Source organism: Phaethon lepturus, unplaced genomic scaffold (genome assembly GCF_000687285.1).
Source record: "Phaethon lepturus isolate BGI_N335 unplaced genomic scaffold, ASM68728v1 scaffold43959, whole genome shotgun sequence".
In the NCBI taxonomy this organism is placed as follows: Eukaryota; Metazoa; Chordata; class Aves; order Phaethontiformes; family Phaethontidae; genus Phaethon; species Phaethon lepturus.
Window position 1 is genome coordinate 26,034 of NW_010566392.1, and position 14,275 is coordinate 40,308.

Sequence of the window (14,275 nt, forward strand, 5' to 3'; positions counted from 1 at the left end):
TCTATCTTTTTCTCATTGCTGAAATGTTGTCGAGTGTGTACAGTTTAGCCATGGACTGCAGGTGTGGCTCCTTTATCTCCCTGCTTCATCTCTAGTGTCAACTCATGGCAGCAGTTTTTGTCACTACTGGAAGCACAGAAGCTGCAGAAAGGCTTGTTTGTAGACCAGTGTACCTATGCAAGGGCTGCTTTCCATCTAGACTGATCATCTCCCCTCTAGTTACATGGAAAAAGCTAGGATTTGTGCAGCAGAATGTTTACAGACAAATTGGTGCAAACTAAGGATTTTTTAAAATCATTGTGAACCGAAAACTGTCAGCTCAAGACTTTGATGGCCTTTTTCTATTATTGCTATTTTGCCATAGTACCTGAGGGTCCTAGTTGGGGACTGAAGTTTCACCGATCTAGGTATTTCACAAATATGTGACAAAATTATTCCAGTTGCAGAGAGTTTTCAGTCGAAACTTCTGTTCGATATATTCGGTGTCAAAAGCAACGAAACAAGAAGACAGTATTGGTTAGTATTAGTAAATTAAGCTTTTCAGATAAAAATTTAGAGGAGAATGAGGATGTGGTTCTGCTTGTGTCTATGAGACTTTCCTCCCAATTAGAAAGGATGAAACAGAGAACAGATACGCTTGTCGAGAAAAGCAGTTCATGATGGATGTGGGTCAAGTAACGAATCAAACAGTTTATAAAACTTAGCTAGAGCTTAGGTAAGATCACTTAGCCAGTGGTTCACATCTCAAGTGGCTGGAGGCCTATTAAAGTCTTTTATTTTAACAGTATTTTGTTGCTTTCCACATTTACCACAGGACTGGCTTGCTGTCTCATACGGGTTTATGCCCAACCTCTGCCGTTTTCTTCTCTGCCAGAAACCTACTTCAGTATGTTGTCTGTGTTCCACCCTAATGTAATGACGACGTATATCTTTGAGGAGAGACATAGGTCAAAATTGTAGTTTGAACAGAAAGGCTTACAGGTCTTTTGATTATCTTCGGGTTTATTTTTCGAGAGAAGTTAAACTGGATAAAAGAATAAAACCAGACAGAAGACTACCCAGCAATGACAGTTAAAGGAGGCAAGGGGGATCAAGATTTGATGAAGAATGCTGTCCCATGTTAAGAATGGCCAACGGACCATGGAGCATGAGATATAGGCAGTGGTCCTGGTCTAATTCAAAGTCTCTGTTTAAGGTCTCTTTCAGAATTGATTTAGAGATAGTTTTTCAGGTCTTTGGATTTGTAGCTAAGGAAAGCAGAACAAATATCATAAGGAAAGAAGAAGTGTGTACTGTACTGCGTCCAGCTCTGGAGCCCTCAGCACAGGAATAACAGGGACCTGTTGGAGAGGGTCCAGAGGAGGCCACAAAAATAATCAGAGGGATGGAACACCTCTGCTATGAAAGTCTGAGAGAGCTGGGAGGAGCCTGGAGGAGAGAAAGCTCTGGGAAGACCTTATTGCAGCCTTCCAGTACTTAAAGGGGGCTTATAAGAAAGATGGGGACAGACTTTTTTCAGGGCCTGTAGCGATAGGACAAGGGGTAATGGTTTTAAACTAAAAAGAGGGCAGATTTTTGACTAGATAGAAGGAAGAAATTTTTCCCAATGAGGGTGGTGAAACCCTGGCCCAGGTTGCCCAGAGAGGTGGTAGATGCCCCCTCCCTGGAAACATTCCAGGTCAGGCTGGACGGGGCTCTGAGCAACCTGATCTAGCTGAAGATGTCCCTGCTTATTGCAGGGGGGTTGGACTAGATGACCTTTAAAGGTCCCTTCCAACCCAAACTATTTTGTGATTCTAAAAAATAAGCTCTTCTAACAACAGCACTTTCAGAGAAACTTTCATAGAAGACATTCTGAAGTCTGGTCAAAATGGAAAAGATTTTTTTAAAAAGCTGGACAAACCCTGCAATACTTGATACTTGGAGTATCAGCTGAAGAGACCTAGGTATCCAAACCAGAAATGTAAAAACTTCACCTTAAAGTACAGAGCTTAAGTTAGATCATAACATAGATTTATTAATTCATTCAGTGTATTTATGTGAGCACACACGCTTACATATTTATAATAGCGGTTTGCAGGTTTTCAGTAGTTTTCAATATTCCAATATTCATACAAACCTAGACTCTTATGGTCAGCATTAACTGCTGTATCGTAATAATCCTGGAATTCTTAAAGATTGCCTTAAGCAATAGATCAATATTTTTGACTGCTTTTTGGGTGAAAATTGCTATTCGTTGCAGTGGCAAAGAGGAAAGATATCTTGCATTCCTGAGGAGACTCCAATTCTTTACTGTATTGACTTTCAGTACAAATCTGTTTTTTTCAATGGGTGTAGTATCTACTCTTAGATGAAGTAGACATACGTAACTGCAAAGTTTATTTATTCAGTTGTCATCACTACTACTAATTCTTATGGTGCATATGGTTCTTTTATTTTTTAGGGTATCACATTTGATGAGTTTAGATCATTTTTCCAATTCTTGAACAACCTAGAAGACTTTACAATTGCAATGCAAATGTATAATTTTGCAAGTCGTTCCATAGGTCAAGGTAAGTACTTGTATTTGTGTAAAAATCTGTCAACAAATATACAGACTGTTGACAAAAATACAAAAAAGTTATATAATTCCTAGTTTGTAGTTTTAATGTCTCAGGTAAAAGGCTAGAAAGGCTAGGACTCCAGCTTTGAGGGGAGAAGGCTCCGTCATATTGTAAGAGATACAATAAAGTTTTACAAAATCATGTAAGTGGTGGATAAGCTAAATGCAGAATAGTTTGTCACCAATTCCTACAATACAAGAGTTAAGAGGTGCCTGATGACATCAAGCAAGCAAGATCAGTTTAAAGCAACAAAAGCATTTCTTTACACAGTGGGTGTCCGAAATCTGGCCTTATACAAAGGCTGTAGAAGGAAATAAGTGTCAGAAGGCCCAAAGAGGGATTAGACAGATTTTTTAACAAATCACTAAGTGGGTGCTGAAGGAACTAGGCAGGTATGTACTGACTAAAATCCTTAATACAACAGTTGAGATCCTTGGGGAGTGCGAGGTGAAGAATATGTGAAGTGCTCGGACGTGTGCCGTCCTTAACTAACATCTTCATGGGTCTGACACAGTAGCACCAGCATAGTCCTGCCTCATGTGGCCCTACCAAAGGAGTACACTGTTTTTGCTGTGCTCTATTTCTCAGGTTCTGTTTTCTGTCAGTTAAGTAGATGCCATCAGTGTAAATGTCACATAGGTTTAATTTTAATACAATTTTCTAATTTTGTTATTACACATAGTATAGTATATGGACTGCTATAATAATTGATACCAATTAAGCAATATCGTTTTATATTGGTTGAGAATTACTTGGTTTAGAACTGAAATTCAATCCTAATTTTCACATTTTCCTATTTTTTGAGTGTTTAAATGTGAAGACTCAAGTTGAAAGTTTACTTGTATTTCATGATATGTTGTCCACAAAGTAGGATTAATGTATTTTATTTTTTCTGCTGATGTTCTCTTAATGCAGATGAATTCAAGCGTGCTGTGTATGTAGCCACAGGTGTGAAGCTTTCACCACATTTGGTGAACACAGTGTTCAAGATTTTTGATGTTGACAGAGACGACCAGTTGAGTTATAAAGAATTTATCGGCATTATGAAAGACAGACTCAATCGAGGGTTTAGGGTAAGAATTCTAATTTTTATAGTTATCTTAGTTGACTTTACTACTTACCACTACATACTTTAGCACCTGTAGCATCAGTGGGTTGCAAACCAACAGTGCGTGTGTTTAAAGACATATCCTGGAGCAGTCTGTAAGATAAATTCCTTCTTAAATTCTTTTTTTTTTTTTTTTTTTTTTGTTAGAAAGTAATACATAGAGGACATAGTGTACCTTTATAGTACAGAAACCAAATTGGAGATGAGAAATCCTCTGCATGCTGTCATTTGTTTTGTATTGTATGATTAATAGATTGGCATTAAGAATTTTGACAAGGGTAGCAATTATGTCTGCGTTGTTTGCAGGGAAAAGAGTTTGTGTCTCTGACTCAGGCAGTTTAGTTAAAGGTCAACCACTGGCTTTTTGAAGATGTTATTTAAAATACCAAATGCTGATAATGACTGTTGGAAAGAGTTGCAGCAGAAGATAGTTTTAATTTTCAAATAAAGGATTAGTGAAGTGGTGCTGAACAATGCTATATTCTAGTTCAAAGTTGCTTTTAATAATTTAACCCTGTATCTAATATATTAAATTACAAGAAGCTAGAGGGCAGGAAATTACTTGCAGAAAATTTTCATAAGGAACAAGCTTACAAATCATGCTTTGCCTTTTAGGTGAATGTATAGGCCTTGCTGCCCTCTTCAGGTTCTGTGTAGTAAAGGGGAATTTTATAGTATCAGAAAAATTTTTACTTAAGAGTATGATCAATAAAAGTCATGTTTTTTTCTTCAGATGACAGGTGTTAACATTTGTAACTAAATGTAAAATGGTGTTCTTACTGACAACCTAATCCCTTAGACATAAATCTTAAACTGTATTATGGTTCCTAAATTCACATTACAGTATGTTATTTCTGTAATGTAGTTTTTAGTCATTTTAGTTAGCTTCCTAAATATGATTTTAGAACTTTCTGTGGTGTTGAGTCTAACAGGTTACTTGTTATTTTTTTAATATTATGATCAGATGTAAAACGTGGATTAACAACCACTGCATTTGTAACAAACATTTCTTTGTTGGTCCTCAATTCCTTTTATTATGCTGTGGGAATGATGATTGTTTCATAACCATTTCAAGATGTTCAGCTATATGTTTTAATTGTTTACTAATTGTAAGTGTGCAGTGTATGTTAATTTAACCAGAAAACAGTCTGCTTACTTAAGTAATTCTTGCAAATGTATTACATGTTTCTATTTGCATGACAGAAATCACGTATAATCCTCAAGAATCTATATCATTCAGCACTATTCAGTTTTATGCATGTATCTTTCTTTTGCCTAGGCCACTATAAAATATTCGAGTGGACTGTAGAAGAACTATAAAGAATAGCCAAGGATGTTCAGAAGAATAGCACCATCTTTCATAAATGAGATATCTAATTTTAATTAGATATATCTCCTGGATTGCATAGGAGATGATCATGATTTGGTCCTATAATTCAGTTATGTTCAGACATGCCTACATGCATACTTTTTAGATTATTCAGAAAAATGCATTCTCTTCACAGATCAGTAGTATTCCAAGACAATTACAGTACCAAATTTAGGAATTACAATTTCCAGTAAGTTTTCATAAGTGTCACACAAACACAATTTTTCCAAGAGTGGATAGTAGTAAAAACTCTGCAAAAATTTGTCTTTTCATTTTAATAAACACCCCCCACTCACCTCAATCTTGGTTTAGAATGAAAAGAAGAAAACATGTAAGAACCTTTTGCCCGGAACAAATTGGCAGAAAGTGTCATTAATTGCTTCCTATTGTTTGTACATTAAAAGTTACACAGTATTTAGTGTGGCCAGAACAAGTAAAAGTTTACCTTCTTGCTCCTACAATGTGGAGGGCTCAAATGTTGTCGTATGCTAAATCAAAACTAACAAATCACTAACCTTTTCTTTGTTAATAACTGTGTTTCAAATCCATATTAAGATTTGGTCAGTTCCATTATACAGATAAAAGAACATTATAGCTTCTGCTTAGGCAGTGTTTTGTAGCAACATGGAAATTTTTGCTGTGAGAAATTTGAACCTGTTTATAAAGTGTGAATGTCTGATTTTAATGTTAAATGTCCTAGAATTAATGTCTGCCATTTTGTAGTTATATAGTCTGACTAAAGCAAACATATTTAAGAGCAAAGAGTTACACAAGTCCAGTGAAACTGGAATTCTGAAAGGTCAGTCAGTCCCTACCAGCTTTGTCCTATTTAAAAGCTTAGCCATAAATTTATAAACTTGAGAAAGGTCAGGTACTACCCCTTATAGGAACATCATAAATACTCATTTTTAACATACATTTTAGATATGTTTTTGGAAATGTAAACGTCTTAAAGAGTAAATCAAATGAAATTTCTCTCTGGAATATAGTTTTATAATCAAACCTTTTTTGTTTTAGTAGTTTGAAACAAACTTGTATATTAAGCTGCCATCAAGTGGTCAGTCAGAGTATTACCATAAACTTATTAAAATGTGCAGACATGAAGTTTTATTTTTGCTTGCTGTTTGGTTTAAAATAGTTATTTCCTTTCTTTTTTTTTATTTAAACATATACAAGAAGATTCCCTTTTCTTTATAAATTCCATTTTTAAACTGAAAGATTTGGAACTTAATGACTAAATGATAAACATTTTACCTAGCACATACTATACTGTACCTTCTAGCTATTCGTCACTTAAAGCCATTTTTTTGTCTTTTCATGATACTGTTGTCTTACGCTTACACCTGGCTGCCTTCACATGTTGTCTGCATCTGTGCACTTCTCCATCTTCTGCTCCACAGGGCTACAAACCTATACAGAGGTATACTACTTTCAAATCCTGCGTGAGGAAGGAACTCTATAGCAGATAAATGACGGTATGTGTTAGCTGCCCAGTCTGAGTGTGCTGGCATGCTTGCAGGAATGGCTGAATGTTAAACTGTCACTGTTTTGTTTCCTGTTCCGAAATTCAGGAATAGGTTATCAGACTGTAAGCAATGTAGTAGCTCAAAGTGTCATGTTGTGTTTTTGACTGAAGCAACAGAATTTTGTTCTGGAGTTGGCAATGACTGACGCGTGCTCATTGTTTTGTAAGCCAGCTGCGATTTTGTACTATGTTTGAAATAAGGAAAAGTATTCTTTCATAGTTTCTGTTGCTGTTTTCTGTCTGTCCTGTGACCACTTTTCAAGTAATTTCTCAGGTACATATAGCTAATAAGTATTTACGAGTGAAGATTGTAGAAGCAGATTTTTCTTCCCGAGAGACTGTTAGTAACTTGATTCTACTTTGATTTATACAGATACACTTTTGAAAATTATAATGTGGTTTTGTCTCTATTAATGCTGTACCAGCAATTTTCAAAAATCTGCAGTGTGCCCACACATGACCACCATGGCTGTTTCTGCATATCCACTACATGAATATTCATTCTTACAATTAGATTGTACTGTGGGTTTCGGTGTAAAGACTGGGGTGTGCATATTCTGTAGCCATATTGTGAAAGTATGTCACACGGTGGACACAGCACAAATGTGTTAGTAGACGTTTCTCTTCTTAAATAAAGCAAGAGTTTGCTCCTTTGCAATTTAAGGTTTTGGTGCCAGCCCATTTTTCATGTCTATATTTATAGACTTTGCAGTAGTTGCTACAAAGGCTGTTGACAGCCTGTTAACAAAAGACAAGAGTTCTGTTTGATCTGCTTATGGTATTCTCTTGTAAAATTTAGCATGCATAGGATTATTTCTTTATTATTTTGATTACTAATATTTTTTAATTATACTTCCTCTTTATGAGTATATCCTACATACTGAAGCATTGTACTAATATGTGAGGAACAGAAAAGGAAATTTGTTCTTAACAAAGCATCTGGTTTCTCCACCTGATTAATGGGAAGTGTAAATAACTAGTAGTTAAACCAACATTTTAGTAATCCAACTCAGCAGTCATATAAGAAGAAATTAATGGCTTTAGATTAATTTTATGTAATTTCATCGCTCTGAAACTTTTGGCTCTTCCTTTCCCATGTCTTTTTAAAAATCACTCTTCTATGAGTAGTCTTTTTGTCCCCACTAATTCTGCCACAGCCTACATTGTAATTGCACATCAAGTGTTGTTTAAACTCTAAACTTTTCAAGATAGGGAATGTTTTTTACAGGAAAGCTAGCAAAATGTTACACAGTCACGATGCTTTCCTGATAACTTCAGTGAAGGGTATGTGTCCAACTGGAGCAAAATGCAGTGTGACACAAAAGAATCCAATGTTTAATAATCAAGGCAAATACAATTAGCTTGGTGACAAAAAGAGAGACTGTGATAAAAGCATCAAGTTTATATACCTGGACACCTTGACAGAGATCTGAACTCGGGCAATAAATTAATTCATGCACCTGTTGAGATGGGGTAAACTGGGAAAAAAGAACACAGTAGAATACATATAAAGGGAGATTTTTGTTCATTCTGTATAAATCTCGAGAAAAAAAAAAAATCAAAGTTGAGTAATGATATGTCTCCACTACGCACTGGGGGACAGTACAGAGAAACCAGGTTAGCTCTCAGTGCACTGACCTGGCTACAGGTAGCCTCACTGACATAGTGTGGAGGTTGCTGGTTATTTACCCTGCTCTTCTTCCCACCTGGAGCTCCTGGATGCTCTAACAGGAATGCTTCTGGTACCTAAGTTTGCTTGTGTAGGACTGTGTCAGGTATCCGTTACCTGTGCACTGAAGAATGCAGTGTAAACCTCATATAGATAAAAATCCTTCCCTGCAGACCCATTAGTCAACTACTTAACCTTCAGTTGAGCAACTGCTCCTTGTCTCTTGTGATGAATCACAGTGACATATCCTGTTGTTAGCTATTCTGAGTTCCTTTTTGTGCAAAGCGTTACGTTACTTAGAATATTTTTTCAGATTTGTTGTAGACATTTATTAAAGTTTGTTGCAAGTGTCAGTTAATGGAAATGGAAACTTTAGCCAAAATATATGTGAAGTGATTTGGAGTTAGTTCCTACGGAGGAGAACAGAACTAATGCTGTCTTTGCCATACAGTGTGGAGTGAAGATTTACATAACTCCAAAAATAATTTTTTTCTATTTAGTTTGAAAATTGAAAAGATAATAGAGAATCATTGGAGATATGAAATTGAACAATTTCAAGTGGGTAATTAAATTTCAGTCTGATGTACAAAGAGACACATAAATGTATGCGAAATACAAAAGTCTGCTGCAATTACATCCCAAAGGTAGATGCAATACAATAACTCTTAGTTTTACTTTGTTCCAAATATAAATATACAGATCCTTGTCTGTGCTTTGATATACTTTCTGTGATAACCGTAGAACTCTGATGAAAGATTAAGATACTTGGCATATGTGCCACAGATGACACTGTGAATCTGCACCCTGAAAAGGGATAAATAGCACCTTGTGCTGTACATTATGCATCTCTAAATTGCACTTGACACAATTTACTTCACAGCATAAAGAATGTTATACCTTTATAATAAATAATGAAAATCTCTCCTTGGGGAACAACTGTGCAAGCTCTGTGTGGTCCAAAGAGTTGGCCGTGTTCTTGGAGAGCTTGTCTTTCTGCATTGCTCTCCCTGCAGACTCGGCATCGGCAGGTACTCCTTTGGGTATACTGTAGGGAGAACAGAAAAGACACATTAGTAGGGAACTGCCAAATGGAGCCGCAAGGAGAGCTCTACTTTGAACGCCTTATAGAAGGGTTATCTAGGAGATTTCTAATAAAACCCTTTCGGAGCTAATTTCCAAAGGAGGATGCTAGAGGCCAACTTTGTGAGGATTCAAGTCCATCTGAAAGTACTGTTCGCTAAACTATTTGTATGCTTCAAATCTGTAGTCAATGGTTAAGCTATAATTCCAATTTTGTTCTAAAGTATTGAAAATAAATATTATGTCATCATTGTGAATCTAGAAAATAAGTTGTATATCCCAGTAATTTCTTGAAAAATCTTATGATACTTGCGTTAAAAGACTGTTTTCTAGATGCTCTGAATTTTGTGAGGCTTCTAAGTTTCTGATTAAAGGTTTTTACAAAGTAATAGTTAATATCTGCAAACAGTCTTGCAACCAGTTGGGGAGGAAATTTCATTTTTAGGAAAGTTCACATGAAAGACTCAAGCATGGATTTAGAACCTCGTTTCTAGCCATGTTTCATGAATAAATTTCTGTCTAAATACTGCATTGTCAAGCACCATTCAGATGTGTTATGTACTTAATATTTTGAAAGATTTTAATTTCCATAGTTTCCTAATATACAGCAGTTGAATACATGCATCATAAGAGATAGCTTAAAAAAAACTTGAAGCAGCTGTTGCTTACTAGTTGAAGAGACTGTTGCTTACCTCTTCTCTAAAGAAAATAAAATGGAAAGTGTGTGATACATATATCTGACTCATCTTAAAAATGTAACTGTAAATTACAGAACCCAGACATTTGATCCTAAAACTGACCAGAACCTTAAAAACATACCTGGGTAGAGTGGAAGGAAAATGTTCCAGGGAAATGTGAAAGCATTGCAGAGTATGTGGGCAAAATGTTCTTTCTATGGATTTGGTACACTGAGAGTAGATACAACAACAATGCATACATTAGAAATAAGTAGAGGAACAGTTAGTGTACTTCAGTGTTTCTGTTACTGATTTTCATGAACATTTCTCTGAACCTATTTCATAAAATAAAAAATAAATGCTTATCTCAAAGCACTGGTTAATCAACTGAATGTCCTTTTCTTAAATAGTGAAATGCAATTTATAAGTAATGCTTTTTGTTTTTCCATAAGATTGACCATAAATCTCAAGTAAATTATGCGTTCGTGTAAGTATTGTTTCTAATATTTCATTTAAAGTCTGGGTTATACACTGCTGTGGATTAGGTTGTTTTCTGAATACTTACAACTTCTGCATAATGTTCTGTGCTTTTTATTTATATAAGATTAGTAATAGGAATAAATTAAATATAGGCTTCACTCTCTAATGGTTGGTTTTAATATACTGTAATGTCACAATATTTTTAACTTCTTCACTCAGTTCAACCAAAACAAGCTATCAGATAATCTGTTACCTTGACACTGTAACCATTTACCTCCAGATACTGGACTTAATTTCTAAGATAGATTACAATTTAAAATTACTTGTAAATGCTTCTGACTTACCTACAATTACAATTCCTGTTCCTTACTTAGTCTCTTTCCCCAGTTAATCTAATATTTAGCCACTCTCCATCTTTCTGTACTTACTATCAAAATAGGTTTGTGAAATTAGGAATAGCAGAAGAAATAATGATATCCAGTGATAACTACAGACAGCACAGAGTCTAGTGAATCTCGCAGGCCAACCTTTGGCCAATATTCCTTTCCATTCAGTGGGCACTTCCTAGTGTCAATGAACTACAACACAGTTTAGGATTAAGGTAACCTAGTATAAAGAAGCTTTCATATGATCTGCCCGTATTGTATCTGGCTTTTGCTACTGCTGCAGTTCCATGAGCATCAATAATTTTCTATGCTTTCTATGGAACACAGAGGAAAAATTCACCTCTATGGTGTTACAGGTGAATTTTTTAATACAGTGTTGACATGAAGAAGAAAGAAGCAAAACCAGAGAGAACAGGACATACCTGAATAAAGATGAAATCATTTCTTACAGGTTTTAACCTACAAAGGCTATTTGTTGAATGCTAACTGTGTGCTGTGAGGTGAGGATGCATTCTGAATACTTAACCTGTGAATGGATTTATAGCCTTCATTTTACAGACGTACTTCTGAGCCATAGAAGTGTTTGATCTTTCATGATTTTAATATTAAAACATATACCTAGTTTGTATGAGTGCGAGTCAAATTTCATTTAATATTAAAGAATTTAGTGAACAATACCTTTTTTCAGTTAGTATGTTTTTCACTTTTCACAGGAGACTCCAAAGTATGGCTGGAAGGAATATTACTCTTGTGTGATGACTGTAACCAGTGAACATCTCAGAGATCTGTGGAAGCAATTTCGGAGACGAGATATGCTGAGATAAAGGAAGAAAGAAGGATTATCTGCCCTGGCTAGAACTATTTATTCCTATGAATTCTTAGTGAAGAACAAACTAGCCCAGGTGAATTGTGAATCTTCCAGCTGCAGTAGAAAACACAGGACTCCTTTTCTATTTAATGTAGTGATCATCAACTCTTCTGCCCCTTTTAAGTATTTATTTTATTTAAACAACAAACTAAACCTGATTTGGCAAATCCTTTTTACATTTGAATGTTCTTTTTTATTATTTTGAGATTGTTTTCTTTTAAATGACAAACATAAAATAAGTTTTATACCTGGGTAGGCAAACATTTTGGCGATGAAGAGAAACTGCCCCATATCAGCTTAGACTGGGAATTTGCTTTCAGAAGAGCACTAACAAAAGTTTGTGCTAAACTGGAAATGAGAATACACTAAGTAGCATAACAATTACATACAAAGTTGAATGTACAATTTAAATTCTTAGAAGCTAACAAAGCTATTACTTTAAAAACAGTAAAGCTGTTGTGGTTCTAATGTGAATGATAGGTATTTACCTAGGAAAGGTACTGTATGGACTGTAATGTTCAGATTCTCCAAGTCTTACTACTATGTTTATTAATTTATCCTTTAAAAGCAATAGTACAGATTGTAAGATGTCTAATGAGCAGTATGTTGAAGAAAAGTCAAAATGTTCAAATTCACATTAAGTAACACACGATTTGTAATATTTATTACAAATTTTATTGGCATACATATAAATTCACTGATATATTTTTGGTAGAGTAAAACTTCATGTGTTTCTTGTGAATAGTGCACTTTTATATGAAGTAAGATGTGGCACTGAGTAGAAATTATAGTGGTTTAATTTGCTACTCTGGAATGCAGTATCTGAAAACACATAAATAACTTGTATTTGTGTCAAAAAAAGCAAAACAAAACATGAATGCATGCAGCAGTACAGAGCAACACTCACTAAGTAATATTATTTGACTATTATGCATCAATTAGATATAAATTGGGCCTTACAAAGGTTATGGAGACCATAGGCTATCAGTAGCCACCATGGTCTTTCATGCCCTGTAGGTTTAGATGTTGCTGAAACAGTGGTAAGGACACTGTTACATTTGGTTTTCATTTTCTCAAAGTTTTTTCTTTGCTATTCAGCAGCAGCATTTTTCCTTACTCCCTTTCAAGATGATATGAACTAAACCCAAACACACACAAACACGTTTCTTATATCCTTCTTCAAAAGGTTCACTGGACGTTAAATAAGTCTGTATCTATTTAGGAACAATATGTGCCTTGAAATATTTCTAGCTGAATACACACACACTAAAACTAATGTCAATAAATTGTTATCAGAAAGTCAAATATTTGGTGGAGTCTAGTTTTAAATCTTTATTACTCCAAATACTTGTAAGCAAACTTCAAAATTGTATTTAGTACACGTTGCTCAAATAGCATCCTGCATCACATGTGAATAGCATCTAAGTACACCTAAGTTTAGAAATGATTAATTTATAATAAGATTTATCTCTGCTTAAAAAAAAAAAAAACACAAAACAAAAGGAAGATGTTTTCTAAGAAATTCCACTCCAGATATCTTAGAAAAAAAAATGTGCTAGGTGTGGCTTTTATCTGAGAAAAAGCCAGTTCAGAAAGCTTTTGAAGGACGATTCTTTAGTTAATACTTCATGATTAATACTTAACAAATTTCTACCTTGGCATCCTTAAACTACCAACAACAAGAAAAATCAAATTAATTGGGATAAAGACACAACAGAACACGGATAAACTGCAATACCTGTGTGATCATTTAGGGAATTCATTGTATTCAATGTATCGTCTTGGTACGCAGAACTGTCTCACTGCTTCTTGTCAGCATATGCAAAACCCAGTTTGCTGCTTCAGTGATGAAGGACAAAAAAAGGGAAGAAAGGATAGGGAATTACTGAAGGGGTTCCCCTCCTTCCCCTTCATTCACTACTGCCCACTCACAGTGATCCTCTCCTTGGAGGAAGCAGCAGCACCATCAGCATTTTGTTCCTCCAGTGCCCTAGGCAATAGTGCACTTTGCTTTTATGGCTGGCTTGAGACAATTTTATCATTTTTCTATGTATTTCCTAACTATAGTCACTTAATATAAAATAGAATGTGAAACTGTCGGATTAGTTTTTAAGAGTATTTTTTGTCATGTTTAATAATAAGTTATTTAATATAAATATGAATATATGCATATAATAGTCTTGTTTATTTCAAAATAAATGCACTTGAAACTAATTTTCTTTGCAGTGTATATCATTCAAATTCTTTTGTCATAAAAAAATCTTTTTTTTTTGCATAACATGAATGTACGAGTGCTTTGAATTAGAGCATCTCACCATCACAAAAAAATAGACATTTTTGCTTCTTTTGGCCATTTCTTCAGAGAGCTTTGCTTTTCTGCCACAGAATTCCATATAAAAGAGCTGGAAGTGCAAGGACAGACAGGTGAAAACAAAGCAAGGTAATGGGACATGCCATCTGCTATAGAGGCACCCCTCGGATAGGCAGCAGTCACTGTGCTCAATAAAACC

General features: G+C 35.2%; 1 protein-coding gene across 1 annotated transcript in view; it reads left to right on the forward strand.

Moving 5' to 3' along the window:
- Positions 1 to 11,847, forward strand: part of MICU3 (mitochondrial calcium uptake family, member 3) — a gene marked incomplete at its 5' end in the record, with an annotated part of 37,529 nt that extends 25,682 nt beyond the window's left edge. The window contains 4 exons of the mRNA XM_010295466.1: positions 2,444 to 2,552; positions 3,519 to 3,676; positions 6,481 to 6,555; positions 11,611 to 11,847. Of these exons, the coding sequence (XP_010293768.1) occupies positions 2,444 to 2,552; positions 3,519 to 3,676; positions 6,481 to 6,549 (336 nt within the window). The remainder of the gene's footprint in view (positions 1 to 2,443; positions 2,553 to 3,518; positions 3,677 to 6,480; positions 6,556 to 11,610) is intronic.
- Positions 11,848 to 14,275: the final 2,428 nt, after the last annotated feature.